General features: G+C 34.6%; 1 protein-coding gene across 1 annotated transcript in view; it reads right to left on the bottom strand.

Annotated features, from left to right (window-relative positions):
- LOC133171770 (neural-cadherin-like) overlaps positions 1-20,532 on the bottom strand; it is a 34,420-nt gene that overhangs the window by 5,591 nt on the left and 8,297 nt on the right. Inside the window, exons 2-31 of the mRNA XM_061306569.1 lie at positions 18,367-18,552; positions 17,799-18,066; positions 15,161-15,401; positions 14,689-14,797; positions 13,815-13,938; positions 13,390-13,646; positions 12,936-13,213; positions 12,197-12,661; positions 11,559-11,939; positions 10,780-10,983; positions 10,261-10,453; positions 9,845-9,991; positions 9,495-9,610; positions 9,234-9,407; positions 8,107-8,413; positions 7,439-7,911; positions 6,785-7,026; positions 5,817-5,965; positions 5,463-5,720; positions 4,985-5,200; positions 4,710-4,824; positions 4,375-4,559; positions 3,838-4,067; positions 3,309-3,583; positions 2,673-3,036; positions 2,155-2,388; positions 1,727-1,937; positions 1,259-1,437; positions 800-1,103; positions 3-207 (exon numbers count right to left, since the gene is read on the bottom strand). Of these exons, the coding sequence (XP_061162553.1) occupies positions 3-207; positions 800-1,103; positions 1,259-1,437; positions 1,727-1,937; positions 2,155-2,388; positions 2,673-3,036; positions 3,309-3,583; positions 3,838-4,067; positions 4,375-4,559; positions 4,710-4,824; positions 4,985-5,200; positions 5,463-5,720; positions 5,817-5,965; positions 6,785-7,026; positions 7,439-7,911; positions 8,107-8,413; positions 9,234-9,407; positions 9,495-9,610; positions 9,845-9,991; positions 10,261-10,453; positions 10,780-10,983; positions 11,559-11,939; positions 12,197-12,661; positions 12,936-13,213; positions 13,390-13,646; positions 13,815-13,938; positions 14,689-14,797; positions 15,161-15,401; positions 17,799-18,066; positions 18,367-18,552 (7,090 nt within the window). The remainder of the gene's footprint in view (positions 1-2; positions 208-799; positions 1,104-1,258; positions 1,438-1,726; positions 1,938-2,154; positions 2,389-2,672; positions 3,037-3,308; positions 3,584-3,837; positions 4,068-4,374; positions 4,560-4,709; positions 4,825-4,984; positions 5,201-5,462; positions 5,721-5,816; positions 5,966-6,784; positions 7,027-7,438; positions 7,912-8,106; positions 8,414-9,233; positions 9,408-9,494; positions 9,611-9,844; positions 9,992-10,260; positions 10,454-10,779; positions 10,984-11,558; positions 11,940-12,196; positions 12,662-12,935; positions 13,214-13,389; positions 13,647-13,814; positions 13,939-14,688; positions 14,798-15,160; positions 15,402-17,798; positions 18,067-18,366; positions 18,553-20,532) is intronic.

A 20,532-nucleotide genomic window follows, 5' to 3' on the forward strand; every position in this document is an offset into this window, starting at 1 on the left:
ACCTGCAGTCATGAGTTCCCCAAAGAGGAACACAGACTTGTTTGATTGTCTGTCCTAAGGTGTGACAGCGGGCCTGGGCACAATCATCACGTACACAACCCATGTTGACCCCAGATATTAGTTCCACCTCTGCTGCATCACTCTGGCTATTCTCCTCAATCATCATTGGGAACCACTTATTGTTAATCCTGATGTCAGTAACACAAGCTGGAAAAAACCACATAATGTGTATTAGCAACGGTACACTTGTTCTTTTTTAATTAATTATATTGTATATTGGTTAATACCATAGAAATAGTAATACAGAACTGAAATCAAATAATAATATATTCTAAAAATCATTCAATATTTCATAATTAAACAAGCCTAGGTTATTATTATTTCTCTCATTACTGCTATATGTTGCATCACTCACTCCCATGCAGTGATTCTTTTTTTTTTTTTGGATTCTCTAACACGTTACATAACATCTGTTGTGCTATGTAATGTATGTGTTACATGCAGATAATGTTCAGTAGCATTTCTGAAGAATTTCAGTAGAGGGTGAAAAAGATTTCATGTGTGCTCATTAGTTACTATTTTTCTCAAACTGTAATTCCGTAACTTTTTAATTGTCAATAGATACTCATCAATCCTCTTGCCTATTGACTATGAACTCAAGGTGGAGAAAACCTGTTAACTAACTCGCATAAGTTATGGAACCTATACTTCTCCAACTTCATTTGAAATACATATATATTTTTGAAAATTAAACAAAAAATTTAGGGAAATAAATTTTACTTAATTGTATGCAACTTACTCTCTCTAAGATCTTTGCTATGGAAATCTGCAATAGGGTAAAACTTCACCATTGACCCTGAAACTATGTGATCCCTCTTGAGGTCAAAGAATTGACTATCCTGTATTGATCCCCATGTTTCATTGTAGTACCTCCCTTCTCCACTGTCCATCTTCAGCTGAAACCATCTCCCAATCCTTTTCACAGAAAGACTGTGCCATTGGCCATTAGCTGCTGGGGCCTCAGAGAGGGAAATTATATTTTCCGAAAAAGAATTATCATAATCCTTCAAATTGTATATGACAGCAACATGGCCATTGATGATCTAAATTAAATGAAATATACATTTTGTACTTAAGATATGAGAAATATTCGTCATGGGATACCTTCTCAAACTGAGAAGACTAGTACTAAAAAAAACTAATTGTCGATATTTATAAAATAAGAAAATTATAATGCATTAGAAATAAGATTACACACCTGCACTGATATGTATTCATGTGAGTTTGATGGCAAATGAAGAAGTACTCCTCCATCAAGATCCCGGGTCCGGAATTTAATGTGGATGTCTAACTTATCCTTTCTTAGCATATTGAAGAAGTTATCTTTCAGACTCCATGTCATGTATGCTTTCTCTGTATAGTTTCTGATTGTCGTCTCTGAAAGTTCAAGGCAATTTAAGTTTGCACAGATAAAATATCAAGAAATTAAAAAAAATGATTTTTACACAATAAATTTACATTTCAAAAGTGCCAATAACTATCACAATTGATGATTTTCACAAGTACTAGTCCATGTAAAAACTAGGTCCTCCAGAGCTTAAATTTGTATTGAATTCGTTTTCTCTGCAATTTTATTTTCATTTTTCATTTTTGATTTTGCAGAGAACAAGGTACAGTTTTTCATGTTTCACAATTTTCTGTACAAGAATCTAATTTGAATACAAACCTCGAGTACATTTGGGAGAATTGGACTTTGATGGACGATACCCTGGTTTACAGACACACTCCACCTCAGAGTCCCCAAGGGTTATCATCTGACAGGTTCCGTGGTCACCACATCTCTTACCGCTCAGGCTGCTACAGGCTGATTCCTCTGCAGGACAGCCATTCCCATGATTCTCTCCAGGGTGATTTAAACTGGTATACAAGTCATACAGCTGAAAAAAAAATCATTTCATACAGAAGTTTTCATCCAATTCCTTTAATCTCTTGAGACAAGACTATTATAAATGTACTTTCAAGTTAGTTCTTCAATCCTAATGCAAAATTACAATTAAAATTTTTTTGTGTTTGTGACATAACCTGCAATTCACTTCAAATGCAAGCTGGAAAAAATGGAACTTGACTTGCAAGTTATCTGTCATTTTTCCATACCTCTCCATTGTGATACAAATTTCTGATGCAACCCTCAAATCTTTCTTGAGTGATTCCCTGAGGAAAATCAGGTGTGGTATACCGTCCTCCCATCTGAAGCATATGGTTGACATTTAGGTACTTATTTTGACCTGATGTTGACCCCGTGACCTCACAAGGTCGTCGGTCTTCTCTGCTTTCACTATGGGTATCAAACTGAGCATTTCTACAGTGGTCCACTGTCAGGGTAACTTCCTACGAGCACATGTACATTTTACAAATCATTACACGAGGCAGTCTTTAAAAAAAATGTTATTTCCTGGAAGTTTTGAGTAAGGCAATTTTAAGTCAGTCAGTCAGAAGGGGGCCAACAGACATTTTTTTAAAGACTGCCTGACAGGAGGGAATATATGAACTCTTTAACATCATTACAGTATATGTAAAACTATAAGATATATGTCATTTTGACTATCCTCAATTTTATCACGTTACAATACAAATACTATTAAAATAACTGTTAGTATAAGCAAACAACTGACCCTTCCTTTCCGGATGATGTTGAGGTGATGCCATGCACCATCATTCAAGACTGGCATTCTGGTAATTCCCCCTCTGTCTTTACCCATCACTCTCAAACTGACAGCTCCTGTGCCATGATTGACAATCAATTCAAGATAACCCTGAATCAGTGATAATGCAATGAAATCCTGGGGGTCTCCCTTTCTCATCTTGTCTACTGGGCCATTGTAGAAGATGAGTCCACTTTCCTTCAGAGTGGCAAATTCTATACTGGTGATGCTTTCCTCACACTGAGCCAGGGGAGGGTACAGTGTGTATCCTCCAGAGAAACTGTGTGTTGTCTGCTGACAACGGAATCCATCAAACATTGGGAGACATTCACACCTATTTAAAACATACGAGTCATATCAACAGCCACATATTTATTACAAATAGGAAGTCAAAGAAGTCTGTAAAACTTTTTCTTTTTTTACATGTATTTTTAACAAAAAGATACATTATTGCTCTCTTCAACAGTTATGGAACGCCAAATAATGGACACCACACAAAAACATATGGAAGCAGATAGAAACAGCTCATCTGAGTGATTCTGATGACCAAAAATTTAGTACAGACAGACTGCACTTTACATCCAAATGAAATTTAATTTAACATACTTTACATCCCCCCAGTTGTCCTCAACACAGGTCCCTCCATTAAAGCAGAAGTCTGGAGTGCACTTCAGAGGCCTTGAGAAGTCCCTGGCTTTACATTGACACTCTGCTACTACCTTGGTCCCCAGCCCCACAAATGACTGGGTCTTAGTGTTAACCACACTAGGTTTCCTCTCATCCACCACTAGAACATTGGAGCATCCCCCACTTTCACAGATCTCCTTCTGGCATTCATCAATGTTGACCATAACAATTTGGCCTCCAGCTGCAGCAGCAAACTGTGTCACACAATAAATCATTAACTTAAGCATACAAAACATTTTCTTTTCATTTTTATTCCTTTTTTTTTTTTTTGCATATGTTGAAAGCATGTGTTTATGCATTATTGAACAGCAAAAGCTTTTTCAAAGTGTACAAGTATTCAGCATATTCAACTTTCAAGATGGCCAAATGGACCACTCCATTAATTACCCTTCTTCTAAAACTGAATTCAATATATGTAAGCTTATCAAATTCTAGCTGTATGAACTACCTGATCTTTATTTGTGGCTATGATGCCATCCAGTTTGTTGGCTGGATACCATGGAGACCCATGTGCTGCATATCTAACATCAACATATGGACCATTCTTCATCACACTAAAGATCTCAACATAGGAAATGGCCACCCTCAACTTCTCAGCCAGAAGTTTGCGGAATTTATCATAATGACTCTGGCCTGACATGTCATTAGGTATTTCAACAAACTCCTCAGCTGTAATTCCTGAAGAATGAAAAGCAAACTGGATTTGAAATATGAAAAAAATCATGAATTTTAATATTTTCTTATCATAATTTTAGCTAAGGAAGTCTACAGGAAAGGATATTGCACATAAAATATATACATGAACTCTGAGTCAGAATACACGTTTTATTGGTCCTGATCAATAACATACTCCTACATTATACAAACAAGATAAAGAAATATGACATATATCACATTTACTTGCACTTTTTTGAGAAATTACCAGAGAAGTAAACTAGTAAAACTACACCAACTCTTCCTAATAACAAAGTCCATTCATCCTTACCTGCTAGTCTGACAGATCCTGACTTATATACTGCCTCCTCCGATATCTCCTTGATAACGACCTTAATAGTGGCTGTAGCATTTATCTTCGTAAACACTTTAAAATCATGAACTTCCACTTTGAATTCAAATATACCAGCAGGAACTCCTCTCTTCATTGTAATGGTCCCATTTATTTTACTGACACTGAAAAAGATACCACTTTTTATTGAGATTCTGTGAAGCAACTTAGGAATCAATCATGGAACTACATGTATACAGTGATTTCTCAAAGTCAATTTGAAAAAGACAGCAACTGGTAGCCATACAATTATATGGAATAAATCATTGTCTTACTTGAAGAATTTTTCCATCCCATTTCGACTGATCATGGTGTAGTGTTTATCTACATAATCCCAGTCATCAGGGTCGTTCGCATTAGCTCGCCCAATTTCAACATCTCCAAACATACCTGAAGGAAAAAATGTTAAAATTAAAAGTAACTTGGTACATTGTATTAAACTTTCCCTACTGAAAAGTCAAATTATAGAACACATACTATACTTTCTAATTCTATTTCAACTTTCTGATGAGACTACATGTTGTGTAAGGAAATTTTTACTCTATTTTACCTCTGTAGTTGTACACAAAGATTTCCTTGAACCCATCCACATGCTGATTATTATTTTTATCTCCAATCTCAATAGTGAGTGTACTGGTGCCACTCATATGCTTGCCCCTCCCACCCATGTCCTTCATGATGATGGGCAGGTGGTAAAACTTCTTTTGCTCTCGAAGGAATCTTTTGTTTGCAAATACTGTACAAGTTCCATTTCCCTTTGCACCATCTGAAACAAGAACAAATTTTAAAATTTATCCAGCCACAAAACAACAAGTTTCAGTTACTTAGACTATCTGATGAAGTTCCAAGTAACTTAGGCTGTATGATGACTAATGCAACATCCAAAATTCTAAAGAGGTATAACACGTGCAAAATTTTAATGGTACCTTGAAATGAAAAACAATTACATGTAGAAGCTAGTCTGACACTGAATACTAAAAAAAACCTTGAAAAGTGATGATTTTACAAGACTGACAACTCAAGCTTACTTGGATCATAAATGAGAGAAAAGTTCTGATCCCCATTATGACAAGTAGGGTTCTCTTCACATGGTGGAAGCTCAAAAACAAATGGAGGACCATAATTAAGAGTGTCTGGGTCCATAGCACTGAAAGTTCCCACTGTTACAATGGGATCAGTCTCCTCCATCACAATGGGTCGGTAGTTCTCAGCAAAGGTTGGAGGATTATCATTAATATCTGTGACCTTTATCCTTAAAGTGGCAGAACCTGTCTTTGGTGGACTGCCTGAAAAAATATTTTTCAGTAATAATGCTTGTTAATTTAAGCTGAAAATGCCTCTATTCTAGAACTGAACAAACTTCCAGCATCAAAGTTACTTACCTTTGTCAATAGCCAAGACCTGGATGTTGTACTGGTCTTTTGTTTCTCTGTCCAGTGTTTGACCATCCAAACCTGCTTGAATTTTTACATGGGCTAGATTGCCTTCCTGTTCCACATAAAATCTGTCTGAATGCTCTCGAATTTGAAAACTGAAAATGGACATGAAAAATATGAAGAGAATGAACATTTTAAGAGAATAATGCAAGTAATCCTACTTAAATTTTTTTTTTTTTTACATACATGTGCCATGGAAGAGAGCATTTCATGAAAATAAAAAAGGTAAAGGTCTAAATTCAGTGGCTCCCCTCCAGAATTTTATTTTTAGGCTACATAAAATTGAAATTATTGTTCTTGGGCCTGTGCGCATTCATTTTGAGGAAGCCACATTGCAATATTTATCGTACTTTCAACAAAATAAAAAGTTGGTAATGTAGAGACCAATCCAGGAAAAAAAATTCTGCCCTCATTTTCTTGTAGTTTTGCACTCAATTTTCATTCCCGGTAGCCATTTGGTATAAACATTGACACTGACAGCCATTCAACATGGACACTTTCTTTGCGAAAAATGAAAATTATGCATATACACTGTACATGTATGTGGTAATTTTATGAGATATTTTAAAATATATCTACAGGATGACTCCAGTACAACTACATGTATGAAGAGTTTTCAGTGATAGTTATAAAAAATTCTGGAATAAAAAAATGCCTCCTGCATTTCATTTATCGCCAATAAAAAGATTTTTAAAAAGCCTCCCACCTGCATCTATTTTAATAAAAAAAATTGGCCTGAGAACCGTAATATCAATTTTACTCAGCCTTACCAGAAAGACTTTATGTGGGCTTTTAAAAGAAATCTTTTAGATATCTAAAATTGTTAAACATGTATATAAATTCAACCTCTAAGAATTTAAAAATGTACTATTAATGTACTAATGAACAATATAATTTTAACAACAGAGACTTACAAGAACTCATTATTGGGATAGCTATCATTATCAGTGGCTGTGAAGGTGTAGAGCAGGAATTTCTCTGGAATATTCTCAGGAAAATGGTCAGTTTTAACTGGCTCTGTAAACCTAGGTGCTTCATCATTGGCATCTGTGACTGTGATTTCTATGTAAGCCTCGTCATAATGGAGGGGGTTATTATCTCTGGCACGGATGGTAAGATTGAAGAACCGCTGTTTGGGGTCCTCATAATCCACAGGCTGAAATGACAACATGGATTGGTAACCCTTATTCTCACTATGATTTTTTTTATTGTTCATCTTATATTATGTATACATGTATACATATTATTATCAACTGACATCTTACTGCTGACAATAGCTGCGAACAGCTTCATCATAAGTTAAAGTAAATTTACAAAACTATACAGCTGTACATGTATAATAGCAAAAGTATCATTGAATATTATCCTTAGAGTTGTGTAAGACTTGCTTAAGTCTCTACATAAAAGTTTTCCTATTGTATTTTAAATAATCTGTCTGCTCTTTGTTATTCTTTCATATTTAACACTGTAAGAAGCACAAATTTAAGCAAAAACATGACAACAATCTAACTATGCACAGATCTTACTTTTCCAATTCATAAGCATCTTGAAAAACACAATGTATTTACTTTATAGACATTGAGGGCCCCTTTATTGGAAGGCAGGCTACTGATGGAGAAGAAGTTGAGATCACTTTTCAGGGAGTAAGTAATTTTAGAATTGTTCCCAATATCGTCATCAGTGGCAGCCACTGTGATTATCAACCCTGAAGTCTGGCTCTCCGGCAGGGTGGCTCTGTAAATCTTTTTGTTGAACCTTGGCCTTTCATCATTTTTGTCTGTGATTTGAATTGTGAGAGAGGCGGTGCTGCTGAGCGGAACTTTTCCTCGGTCTGTGGCTATGACAGGCAGTATGTACTGGTCCACCTTTTCTCTGTCTAGGGTGTTTGTGTTGGATCTGACCAGTCCTGTGATGCTGTCTATCACAAACAAACTGTCCCCTGTTTTTGGATCTGCTGGCCTATTATTCCCCAGTGTGTAGTATACTGTGCCATTTTCTCCCAAGTCATAATCTATGGCTCTTACTGTCATCACAATTTTACCTGGAAAGAAAAGTCTTAACTGCTAAGCAATTTGTTATTCTCGTAGATTTGAAGTATAATTTATAAAATGATTAAAAGTATTTTTCTGTGCAAATTATTAAATAAAGGTTTAAAACATTCAAATTTCACATTATTATACATATACTGTATATTTACAGAGTCCTTTAAAAATATAAAATTTACATATTTCCTTACCCTTTTCAGAATTTTCTGGAACAAATCCAGTAAGGTCACGAGTAAACTCTGGAACTTTGTCATTGATGTCTTGGGGTTTGACCTTGACATAAGCATACCCCACCAGTGCACCTTCGGTGTTGGGCTCATCAACAACCAGCACATTAAACTGGTACTCTGCATGGCCATAAGGGAGGTCTCGGTCCAGAGATTTGTGTAGCGTTATCACTCCTGTTGTTGGATGAATTTGAAATGTATCCTGATACTCAGTATTCAGACTATATCTAAAGTTGGTTTGCCTAGAGGTATCCTTATCTGTTGCACTAACCTGTAAAATAAATTTTCAACTGTACTTTCATACACGATCACAGTAATGACCCTCTTTTCTGGAATTCAGTTTCTCTCTTACTATGCTAAACATGTAGCTCTGTCATGAATAAGAGTTTTCCCCCTTTTCACTTGCCACTCAAATCAATTGTACATGTATATCTGAGGGCAAATCGATTGTTGAAATTTAATTTAGTTTCTGGACATGATTTCCTTGATGTGTGTTTTGAGAAAGATAATTTGTAATAAAAAGTTTTCAATTTCAGTATTTAAGGAGATTGTTAATATTTGGGGAGAAGGTACCCATAAAATGTAAATTTTAAAAGATATGATAATATCTAGGGGTGAAACGGTTCACAGCGGTATCAATTCACCACAGTATTTTTTCTCGGTTTTATATATGGTGTAAAATCTCCATTTTCGGTTCAGTTCATTTTTCATTCGGGATCGTTATTCAGTCAGGTTTGGCATAGGTAAAACTCAGCACAATTAAAATCTAAAAAACGTAAATGTTTGAGGGCTGATAGTTTGTAAAATAATTTTTAACGGTAAATTCATTGTTATCAATGTCTTCTAGTCAATTTGCATGCAGATTTAGTGACTAGATTTAGTGAAACAAAATGTGAAACATCTAATTTGCTTCCTGCTATCAAAACGTATTGTATCGATAATAAGCGTACCGAGACAAAATTATACGATACATATCGTATCGTGAATGAGGCGTATCATTTCACCCCTAATAATATCCCAGTTCTTCAGACACTAGGCCTGAAATCTACACTCTATCCTCTACAGGGACTATTGCCTTTGTGTCCTATTACCTTTATAAGAAATAATCCCTCAGTAGGTGGTTGCTGTTCCTCCACTACACTGGTGACAATATACTCAGACTGAGAAAATTCTGGTGCATTGTCATTGATGTCTTTCACCCTGACCTTTACTTCTGTGTAGTTGCTATGGTAGCCATCACTGACAGTGACATTCAGCTTGTACAGCTGTAAAATGATATAGTTTAGTTAAAGCTACTGCAGCTTTCATACACAAACTGATAAATTTACTGTTTAAAACCTTTCACAACTTACATTTGGTGGAGTTTCAAAATCTAAATCTTTGGCAACATAGATATCCCCCGTCTTGGACTTGATGCCAAAGACATTGCCTGTGTTTCCACTTGTTATTGTGTAGGTGAGGGTGTCAGCTGAAAAACAAAATCTTTATGTAAAACACAATCTCTCTCACATGGCAGATTTAATTCATAAATACTGGTACATTTTTTCATCACATCAGGTGAATGTATACATACTAGATACATGTATATTCCATTTTAATAACAACCAAATCCAGACTAGGATGGTCGATACTGAACCACAAATTACTTATTCTCTTTAACTATGCTAAAATCATATCAGCCTCCACTCATTTTCCAACTGACCATCATCAATGTCCATTGCCCTGACTGTCAGGATAGATTTACTGCTATCTGCAGGCTGTTCATGGACGTCCTTCTCATATAACAACTTCTCAAAGTAAGGGGTGTTGTCATTCTTATCAGCAATTGTCACCATCACTTGTGTAGTGGCTGAAAGGAAACACAGGATACAACAGATGACATCTGACCTCAAGTCATAGCATATCCTAATCATTTGTTTTTAAGTTCTGAGATGAAATATTACATACATAATTATGCAACATAAATATACATGTATATTATAAACTTTAAGACATAAACAGATCACCTACACATTTTGAGAATGTGCAAGTAAATTTATTTTGTTGACCACTTTTGACCAATGACAGTCATCATCAGAATATGAAATGATAAGAAAAATTGACAGCTCAGTAACATACCAGAGTTAGGTGTCCCTCTGGGCTCATGATAAGGAATGTCTGAGGCCCTTCCATCTTGTGCCATTACAGTAATATAATACACTTTCATGGTTTCTCTATCAAAGGTGTAGTTTGTGGAGATTAAACCACTAAGGGGGTCTATCTGGAATTTCTTGAAGGCATCATATCTATCAGGCACTAGACTGTAGCTCACCTGGGAACAGAATGGTATAAAAAAAATCATTTGCAGTTTCATTTGAAAAATGCATTTTTGCTTGATTTACAAGAAATATTTTGCTTACAAAATTACTTTTATCTTTGAAAAATGATTTAAGGAATGGCAGGGAAATTCAAAAATAAAAATAATTAAAATTAATAAATAATACATCATCATTAAGTGAAAAAAACTTTACTTATGCCAAAGTTCAACAAAAAAAAATTCTTTTACAGAACATAAAATAAGAAAATTTCAACAAAAAATATTTTTATATTTTCCCATCCCCTCCCCCTTTTGAACATCATTCCAACACAGTTCCTTACCACATTATTTGGTGCCTGGAGATCAGGATCAACAGCTTTGACTGTGATGACAGACTGCCCTGGTTCCTCATTTTCTGGAACACTGCCTCTGTAGGAATTACTCAGGGTGGGGTCCAATCCTTCAAACTGTGGCTGTTTGTTGTTCATGTCTAGGACCTTCACAGTGATCCTTATCTCATCAGACAGAGGTGTAAGTCCTTGGTTCTACAAATTGTTTCAATAAAGTGAATTAAATGTATTCTGATTATTTTTCAAGAATGTAAAATAATCTTGAAAATTCTTTTATTTCCAAAGTTTTTATAAGACTGTTCTACTAGAAATGAATCATATTATATAAAGAGGGCTTGTTGGTCATGGCAATTTTTAGACTTTTTAAACCTCCTGGAAAAGAAGAGTTTTATATAAATTATAGGAAATTGATTTAGTATTATAGCTTGAACATGTGGGGGTTTTTTTTCCTTTCCTAAATAATAGTTAATGGCTAGAAAAATCATATTTCATATTTTAGGTGGATCTGTTGGGTAATTTGTTGACCACTCAGCTCCTTAAGTTCCATAAATAAAAACACTACACCTTGCAGACTTTTACAAAAGACAGATTACACAACAGCATTTACAAGGAATACTTTACAAACAATCTCTGCACAAAACTGCATTATCTTATTGTTATGTGTACCACACAAACACAACTTGTCTCTTAAATTCCTTCCGTAAGTACAAGTGACATAATGAGATGCAAAATTTCAAACAAGAACTTCCCATGATTTTCAAAACACTTACTGTCACTCTCAGTCTAAGAGTATACAGACTCTTCACACTGACATCAAGTGGATTAGCCACCTTCAGCTTCATTGTCTTGTCTTGGGAATCTACACGGAAGTTTTCCACTGTCTGCTGAGAGTTCCCATTGGAATCAACTAAAGCAAAACTAACTCCATCCAGTGGGGGATCCACATGGGAGGTGGCACTGAATGTGGCTATCGGAAAACCAATTTGCGAGGTTTCATTCACTGTGTATGTCTGACCCTCATAGTTGTCGTTCCAAGTAGGAGGGTTCTGGTTTCCTGTTGTCAAGGTTATAGTTATGGTAGCATTGGATGATAGAGGGGGGATTCCCTTATCCTTGGCCATTATTCTCAGAATGATTTTTTCTTGGTAAAGCTGAAAATATAAAAGTTACAGGATTTTTTTTAACATAATTGAAACATACATTGACAACATCCGAGCTACTTTCGTGTCCCTCTCACTAATATATTGCATCACAAATCATTCAAATCATTTATATAGATATTCAATGCCAAAATCTGTCTGAATAAGTCAATTCTGAATTGCCAGCATTAAAATCAAAGCAAAATGTACCTCATCATTGATATTTTCTCCAATCAACAAACAATTAACTTTTCAATTATAATACTCACTGGAACAGATGTTAGGGGTTTCTGCAGATAAAGTCCCCCAGTATCAGTGTCCACCCTGAAATAGTCCCCAGGGTTATCCACTAGAGAGTATTGCACTTCTGCATTCACTTCTTTGTCTTTGTCCACAGCCAAAACTCCCATGATTCTCTTGTTGACACTGGTACTCCTGACCACAATCTGCATGTAAGACTCTGTATCAAACATTGGAGGGTTGTCATTAATATCCAGAATTCTCACCCAGAAAGTACAAAGCGTGTTAAGCTGCTGAGATTCCCCATGATCCTCTGCTTTGATAGTGACCGAGTAACCACGGACACCAGCTTCACTTTCACGGTCAAACATGCGTTTGGTAACCACAGTGCCATTTTCTGAGTTGACCTCAAAGTTTTTTTCTTGGTTGTTTGGAGTTACAACAGAGTAAGTAATTTTACCGTTATCTCCTCTGTCAGGGTCTGTTGCCAAGACCTGAAATATGAAACATTATTCTGAATATTTAGAAGAAAGAGCATCAACAAGCTTTTTTGTACTCCCCTATGCTAAGATAATTTTAGAATATTTGAATGATAACTCAGTGAGTACAAGAAACACTAACTTTTTTTATCAAGATACATACATGTATAATTAGCTATATAGCTGTAAAACTTCAAATTTGACCCTAACACCTTGCTTGAATTTGACAGGATATTGGTTAATTGACATTTTCTTGAACTTCAATGGTGATAATCAGAGACATACTAACATCAACAACTCTAGTTCCTGGTGGCTGATTTTCCAACACTGATGGTGCATAATTACAGCTGGGAAATGTGGGATTATTGTTGTTAATGTCCATAATCTTAATGATGACAAAGGAACTACTACTAAGACGAGGATAGCCCCCACAACAACTTCCATCATCATACGCTGTCACATTCAAGATGTAGCTTGGAATGCTAGGAGGAATAGTATTGGTCAGGGTGATTATTCCAGAGTGTGGCTCAATTCGGAACAAGGAGTTTTTTGATATTTGATGCTTTGCTACAAAAAGAAAATGATCAGATAACAAATTTATAAATAAACATCATTTCTCTTGAGGATCAATTTTTTTTCATCTTGAAAGAATTACAAAATTAGAATGTTTACAAAAATTAGTAAGACAGGTAATTAAGCAAAGAGAAGAAGTAAATCTCAATCCCTCATTTAAACCCACTCACGAGAAAAGTAGTATTCAATGTTGTCCCCATCTGGGTCCACTGCTTGTACAGTTGTGACGTAACTCCCCGCCTTCTGATCCTCCCTAATCTTAGCCACAATGTTGTCCTTCTCCTCACTGAAAACAGGAGCCTCATCATTAATATTGGTCACATACAATACAACACTGGCTAGTCCAGAGAAGGACTTGTTACCATGGTCTGTGGCCCTGACATCAAACTTGTACTGGCGATCAGCTCGACTGTCATAATCTAATCTCCTACAATATAAATTTACAATATAACAGTTACACTCCACAACAAAAACATGCATTTAAATTTGCTTTAAATATCTTTTCTTGATCTTTTTTGTTTTTTAAACACTTTTTACGCAAGGTTCCTGTTATAAAATGCTCATTCTTTTAAATGGGCAACTAAAAATAACTTACTTTGCCACTTTTATATCTCCGATGTATTTTCCATTGACATTTCTGGTTTCTATGACAAAACTATCATCACTGACTGTGTATGTCAGCTCAGCATTAGATCCGGAGTCTTTGTCTGTTGCTGTCACTAACAGAATTTTCATGAATTCATCAATTAATGTTCTTCACAACCACTAATTTACTGTTGCTTTTTTTTCTCTTCAAAATTAGCAATTCTCCACCAAATTATACACATGAAGATTTTATCTTTCATTAATTTGCATTAAAAGTAAAATTTTTAAACTCTAAGAGACCAGAAATTTACATGTACAAGCACCCCAATTATTAAAAAAAATGTGACAATCACTGTAAATCACATTATATTTACATCTACAGAATATTTTCTCCTTTATATGAAAACCACTTCCCTTTATCAATCCATTAGAACCCCCTTTCAAGGCTACCTGTATGAAAGATTTCTTAAAAACATACCTTGATGTACAGATCAATGAAACATTTTTTACATACTTAAACCTAATTTATAGGGCTTATTTATACAGACATAAATATAAGCAATAAATGTCTTTCTATGTCAATGCAGGATTAACAGTTGCAACTGTCCACCGCAGAATCTTTTTTTCTGCAATAGTTGCAACTGTTAATTCCTGCATTAAGAAACAAAGAAAGCATTTTATTATTTAAATCAACTTTCTCTGATTCCACTGTATAAGTGTTAAATACTTATCAACCTTAGACTATATATTTGAAATTAATATCTTTCCAAGAAATAAAAATGATTACCTTCATAAGACAGGCTTACACAGAGAATCTTTCTCTAGAGTTTACAAATACATGTAGCAAACTACAAGTTTATGATCATTTTTGTCCAGAACATTACCTGAAAACAGGACTGAGTTAACTGGTGTGCCCTCACTTGTGACATTGGTATAGGTAGATAATTCAAACACTGGAGCATTATCATTGTCATCCTCAAGGTGAACAATCAGCTGCAAAGATAACAGCTCTTACTTATTGTAAGTTTTCAGAGATGCAAAAGAACTGGTACATGTACTTGTAATATATGTATTGAACTTGTACTTCCACAGTAGCATTAAGTACTTCTGTACTAAATACATTCTGTCACTAAAATGTCTCTTGCACTCATTTTATGAAAAAAAAATTTGTAGTGTAGGAAAAAAACTGCGAGTATCAAAAGAATTGCATTGTCACTTCAAATCATAATAAACCTCATCCAACAAATTCATAAAAAATCTCTGATTTATGCTACTTCTGGTATAACTGTTAAATTACTAAAATATACAGCCATATCTGTGTTCATTTAAAGTAAACAATAACTACTGAAATCTTACCTGGGTGGCATTACTGAGCCCTGTGGACTTTTCTGTACCTATAAGTTTGAGGGTATAAGTGTGAGGTGAAGTCTCATAGTCCAGACTCTGTAAGGCCTCAATCTCTCCTTCAGAGTTGATAGAGAATACAGAGCTAATGTAGCCATAGTTGTCTGTAAGCTGGTACTCCACAGCTCCCTTGTCAGACTTGGACTGGAAAGCCTTGGCTTGGACAATAAGAGTTGTTCCCTCTGACTGCAACCTACAAATTATAGTGAAAGTTGATATTACTTGGAAGGTTGAAATAGACTTATTTCTTTATTCTGCACTATTAAAATCACACAACTTTATCAAATGTTATTTTTTTTTTACTTCAAAAAGATTATGACAAGAAATCAAGTAAAAATCCTCTGCCATTTTATTTTCCTTTTTATAAAATTTGTTTTCCTTATCTGATTGTTTCAGACAAATTCAGATATACAGGTTGCCAATGAATTTAATGTCTGATAGTTTTATCAAAAATAGCAGCAACAGCACTCCAAATATTCTTTAATCATAATGTGTTAACCTTTTGTAAGACAGCTCAGCATTATAATTACACCAAGGGAGCTAAAGACAAGTGATATAGAGATAGATGTGCCTGAATCACACTCACACCCAAAAGATAAGTGCTTATACATATCAAATGCATCTCCTGCAGAAAAGATCAAGTTTTCACGTTGTGACTTATATTGTTTATTTAATGCTATAAAATGACACTGTATAGGTGTTACATAACATTTTCAATCAGAGCTATATTAAATCTGCTTCACTTGCTGTTATTTTGGCAAGTTTCTGCATCATACATGGGGAGAGTTTATATTTATAGAACAATGAGTTTTTCCCAGCCCAATTTACACAGTGTGCAGCTGTATTTACCATGATACCATCATCTGCTCTGGAACTGTTGAAATGTTGAAATATCTAGATCACACTTTTTCTCGCCATGCTATACAAAAACATGAATACATACACAAATGCTTAGCACTTTTCAGGGTCTTGGTTTGGATCTATTTCAAATGTTCACAATAAAACAAACTACTGGGCAATCCAATTTTCTTTCAATCTAAAACTAATTTTAAAACATAGTTCCAAATTGATCGAAATTGTTGCATGTAGAGATTAATTTAAAAAAAAATAGATTTGATGTTTATCAGTATAGCCTAAAGATCCATTGAGATAGACCAAAACTGATTAAAACGGGGAATGAAGGACAAATGTTACATAGAACATATTGGCACAAAAATGATTATTGGAAAAATATACCACCCACATAACCCCACTGGGATGTTTCTGTGGATTTTCAGTTTTTAAGGCAGTTGTCAAATTACTCTTTCACTGGAAATTAAATCCACTCTCCTGAATGATCTCAAGCAATCTTCAAATGACAGAAATGTCAGACCCTCCTGATAACTCCCCAAATTTAGGGTCTTTCCCTGACTTTGTAAATCACAATTCAAAACTAGTGAGTCAGCTTAATTGCTGCCTCTAACAAATCAGCCTCAGTTCTTCCTAAGAGAAGTGGTTTAGATATTGAACTTGTCAAAATTGTATCTTTTATTATGTTTTGTATCTTTCAGAAACAAGACAATAACATAGGATCTCTGAAACCATCAAATCACTCTAGCGTTATCGGGGGGGGGGGGGGGGGGGGGGTGCATCCTTTAGAAAGTTCAACATGCAAACTGGACATTTTTCTAGCAAAAAAATTATACCTCATTTCAAAAGATGCATTATCCAAAAATTTTTTTGTATTCATTGCAAAGCTCTTTCATTTTGCCAACCTGTTTTTGTCAACATATTGATTATAAATCAAAAGCTTTAAAACTGGTATGCAAAAACATTTTTGTTTTCATGCAGTAGAGGCAATGTTCATGTAGAGAATTCAACTGATCATTTCCATGACAATTTCCAAGAAGTGATAATATATAGAGTTATCATTCAATTCATAAATTGTATATAGATTAAGTATTGTGCTTTGTATAAAAATTCGCGATTATAAATTGCATACCATCTATTATCAGTTATCTCTACATGTATTTTGTGGCCTGCATGTCTCAGATACAAAAGTCAACAAAAAGGAAAACTAACAATTTCTTATCAGAAAGATAAAACAGACTTGTCCTTGTGAGACTAACCACATGGAGGAAAAAGATCAGTCATTATCTAAAGTATTCGGTCACAGAATCTCATTCTAGTGTCTATACCATTAAGAATAGCACCAGTCTGACCTAACCCATGCTGATAAAGGGTATGACTGTTACCCTATAAAACAAGTTGCATTAGCACTGTTGAAATGGCATTTCCCTCTCTCCTTTTTTTAATTGAGCAACTTCTCTAGAACTGACTTTTTGTAATCACAGGAGACACATAAAAATGCTAAAAAAGATAATAAATAGAGTTTGCAGATTCAAACACTATCAAGATTAGGCTATAAAGAAAACTTCAGAGAGCCAATTGGGATGCAGCACAACACAATCTAATTACAAGAACAAAATTGTGTGAGGCACGCAAGTTCATACCACATAAAGAACAATCTAAAATGTCATTTTGTTCACACTTAATAATGAAAATTATTTTATTGTGTGTACATCTAAATATCTTCAACCTTCTAACTTACTTGTATCCTGGTTGGTTGTTTTCTGTGATGAAAGCCACATAAGGTTTGTAAAAGCTGTAAAACTGAGGGGGTCTGGACCCCACCAAGACGCGGACAACTTCAAAGTTAGACTTCTGTATGATGGGAGACCCCAGGTCCTGAGCCGAGACCACAAGTTCATACTCCTGACCTGGTATGAACTGTCCATTTCCATTAACTGTTGTTACAATACGACCAAGTCGACCAATGCCCCTGTCTATGTGCTCTATTGTGAATTTCCCTTCTCCCCCTAAATATATTAAATTTTATAAAATGATCATAATCATATATTAACTATAAATAACAAAAAAAGTTACAAAGGATTTATGATCTATGTTCTGCATTCTTCTAAAAGTGAGGTATATTTACGAAGTCCTGAACAACAAATGATGTCATTCTATCAGTCATATACAGGTATGCTACATTTTCAATTACGTCAAATTAAAAAGCATTCAAATGCAAACCTTATGTTTTGCATATTTCTGCCCAAAAATGTCATATTTTCAAAAATAAATTTTCATTAAATTCATAAATAATCATATGTTTTTACCAGACACAAGATTATACTGTATATCAGAGTTTGTGTCAGGATCTGTTGCTAGGAGTTCATATACAAGTTCTCCAATTCTGGGATTGACAGGTACAGTGGCTAAGAACGGGTGAGGCTGGTTTACAAATCTCGGCTTTTCGTCATTTACATCTGTCACATTCAAATGTACAGTCCATATCTGGTATTCTAAAGAAAAGGAAAGATACTCTAAATGTCAAATGAACAGCCACTTAATAGCAGGGCATGACATGCATATAGATAAAAAAAAAAAAAAGAAAGAAAAAAAGAATTGAAATGCCAATTTCCAAATAAAATTCTCAAATGACTTTATATCACTGATCTAAGGAAAATTGTTGGTAAAAGAGCTAGGCTCACTTTATGCATAAAATGGCCCTGTAGGTATACCAATTTATAAAATTCTCTTTGAAAAACCCAGATTTAAACCACATTTTCCATAACATGCAGTTTTGCGATATTCAAATTTTTATTCAGAGACAACTTTTAAATCAACAATCCAAATGGCAATCTGATATTAAAAAATCTGCAAAATTACGGATGTACTGCATTCTTAAGGAAGAATACGGCCTTGAACATTACATTGAGATGGACTTGCCGAAACCAGTAAGGTCTACAATGGTGACATTCCGGTGTTGGGTGCTCCCACTGCGTATCGAGACTGACTGCTATCGTAGAGAACCAATATTCAAGACAGAATATGTAATCTCTGTGATCTTAACAAAGTAGAGGATGAACTTCATTTTCTATTAAAATGTAATCTCTATAAAAACTGTAGACAAGACTTTCTAAGAAATACTGGAACCTCAAATTTACATAATAATGATTTAAATGTTCTCTTTAAATATCTATTAACTCACTTCCCATGTCAAACTGCGAATTTCATATATAACATTTATGGTATGAGACAACAAAAAATTTCATGCATGTAATGTATATTTATATTTCTTAAAGTGACTTATAGGTCTGATGGGCCGGGTGTTGTTCATACATGTTTAGTTGTTTAATGAATGTAAAATTATTGTATATATATACAAATGTCACTGTAATAAATTATTTACTTACTTTTAATACTTATAAAATAACACTCTATGTTCCATTTCAAACATCAAGATATAGTAGAGACTTAGTGCTTACATTTCCTATTAAAAATTTTCTTCTGAAAGTTCAGGTATAGGAAAACAGGCTTTATGAAATTGCAATGTACAGTTCTTGAGTTTTGAAGAAAACGGGTATATTTGAGTGCTTTCAGAGAAGAAAAATAATATGAGCGTACTTCTTGATCCAAAAAATAAAACATGTTTTGTAATCCTCAGAAAAAGGTTTATCATTTGATAATTAAATATTTTAGATCAGAGGTTGCACTCTATATGAAATATTGAAAAATTGCTTTAAAAATTGGCTGTTTCATTGAATTTTTCAGGATATGAGGAAAATGACGCAATTCATGACGTCATAATGCATTTACTAGCTAGAAAATTACGTCATTTTTGATAGATTCGCAATCATCAAGAGTCTAAATGATATGTAAAGCACTGTCAACTAAAACAAAGCAGTTTCACTTTTTCAGAAATTCACAGGGCCTAAAAAGGCCCTTAAAGTGAACCTTGTTCTTTAGAAAATGAAGAATACCCAATTTACACCCAACAATATTTTTTAAATGTTTCTGAAAAATCTTAAAATACTATGCCATTGTCTTTACCAACACTAAAAAACACAATTAATCCACATCTAATGAAAACAATTACAATACCTATGTAAAATTTCCTTTTTCATTAGGGGCAAGTTACAACAAAAACTTTTGGGGCTCTTTACCCCCTCCCACTAATCATTTTAATTTGGATTTCTATCAGACATCATTCTTTCGATTTAACCCCTTACATGACCAAATAATTATACACACATATATGTATAACACCCTCTCTGTCAAGGTTTAATCTTCATAGAAGAAAATGTATTCACCAATCAATACAACAGCATCTCTCAGACAGGGATTTCAATTATTTCATGCCATTACATCTTCAAAGACATCCGACACTATCATATTTAACATTACATCACAGGCAAAATATCACTGTATTATTGATGTCTGTGATATAATTGCTATCATTATTTGGGTGCATCAAAATGTGTCTGGCTGCAGCAGAGCTC

This window comes from Saccostrea echinata, unplaced genomic scaffold (genome assembly GCF_033153115.1).
Source record: "Saccostrea echinata isolate AGI-Se365-2 ecotype Australia unplaced genomic scaffold, CSIRO_AGI_Sech_v1 ptg000054l, whole genome shotgun sequence".
Lineage (NCBI taxonomy): Eukaryota > Metazoa > Mollusca > Bivalvia > Ostreida > Ostreidae > Saccostrea > Saccostrea echinata.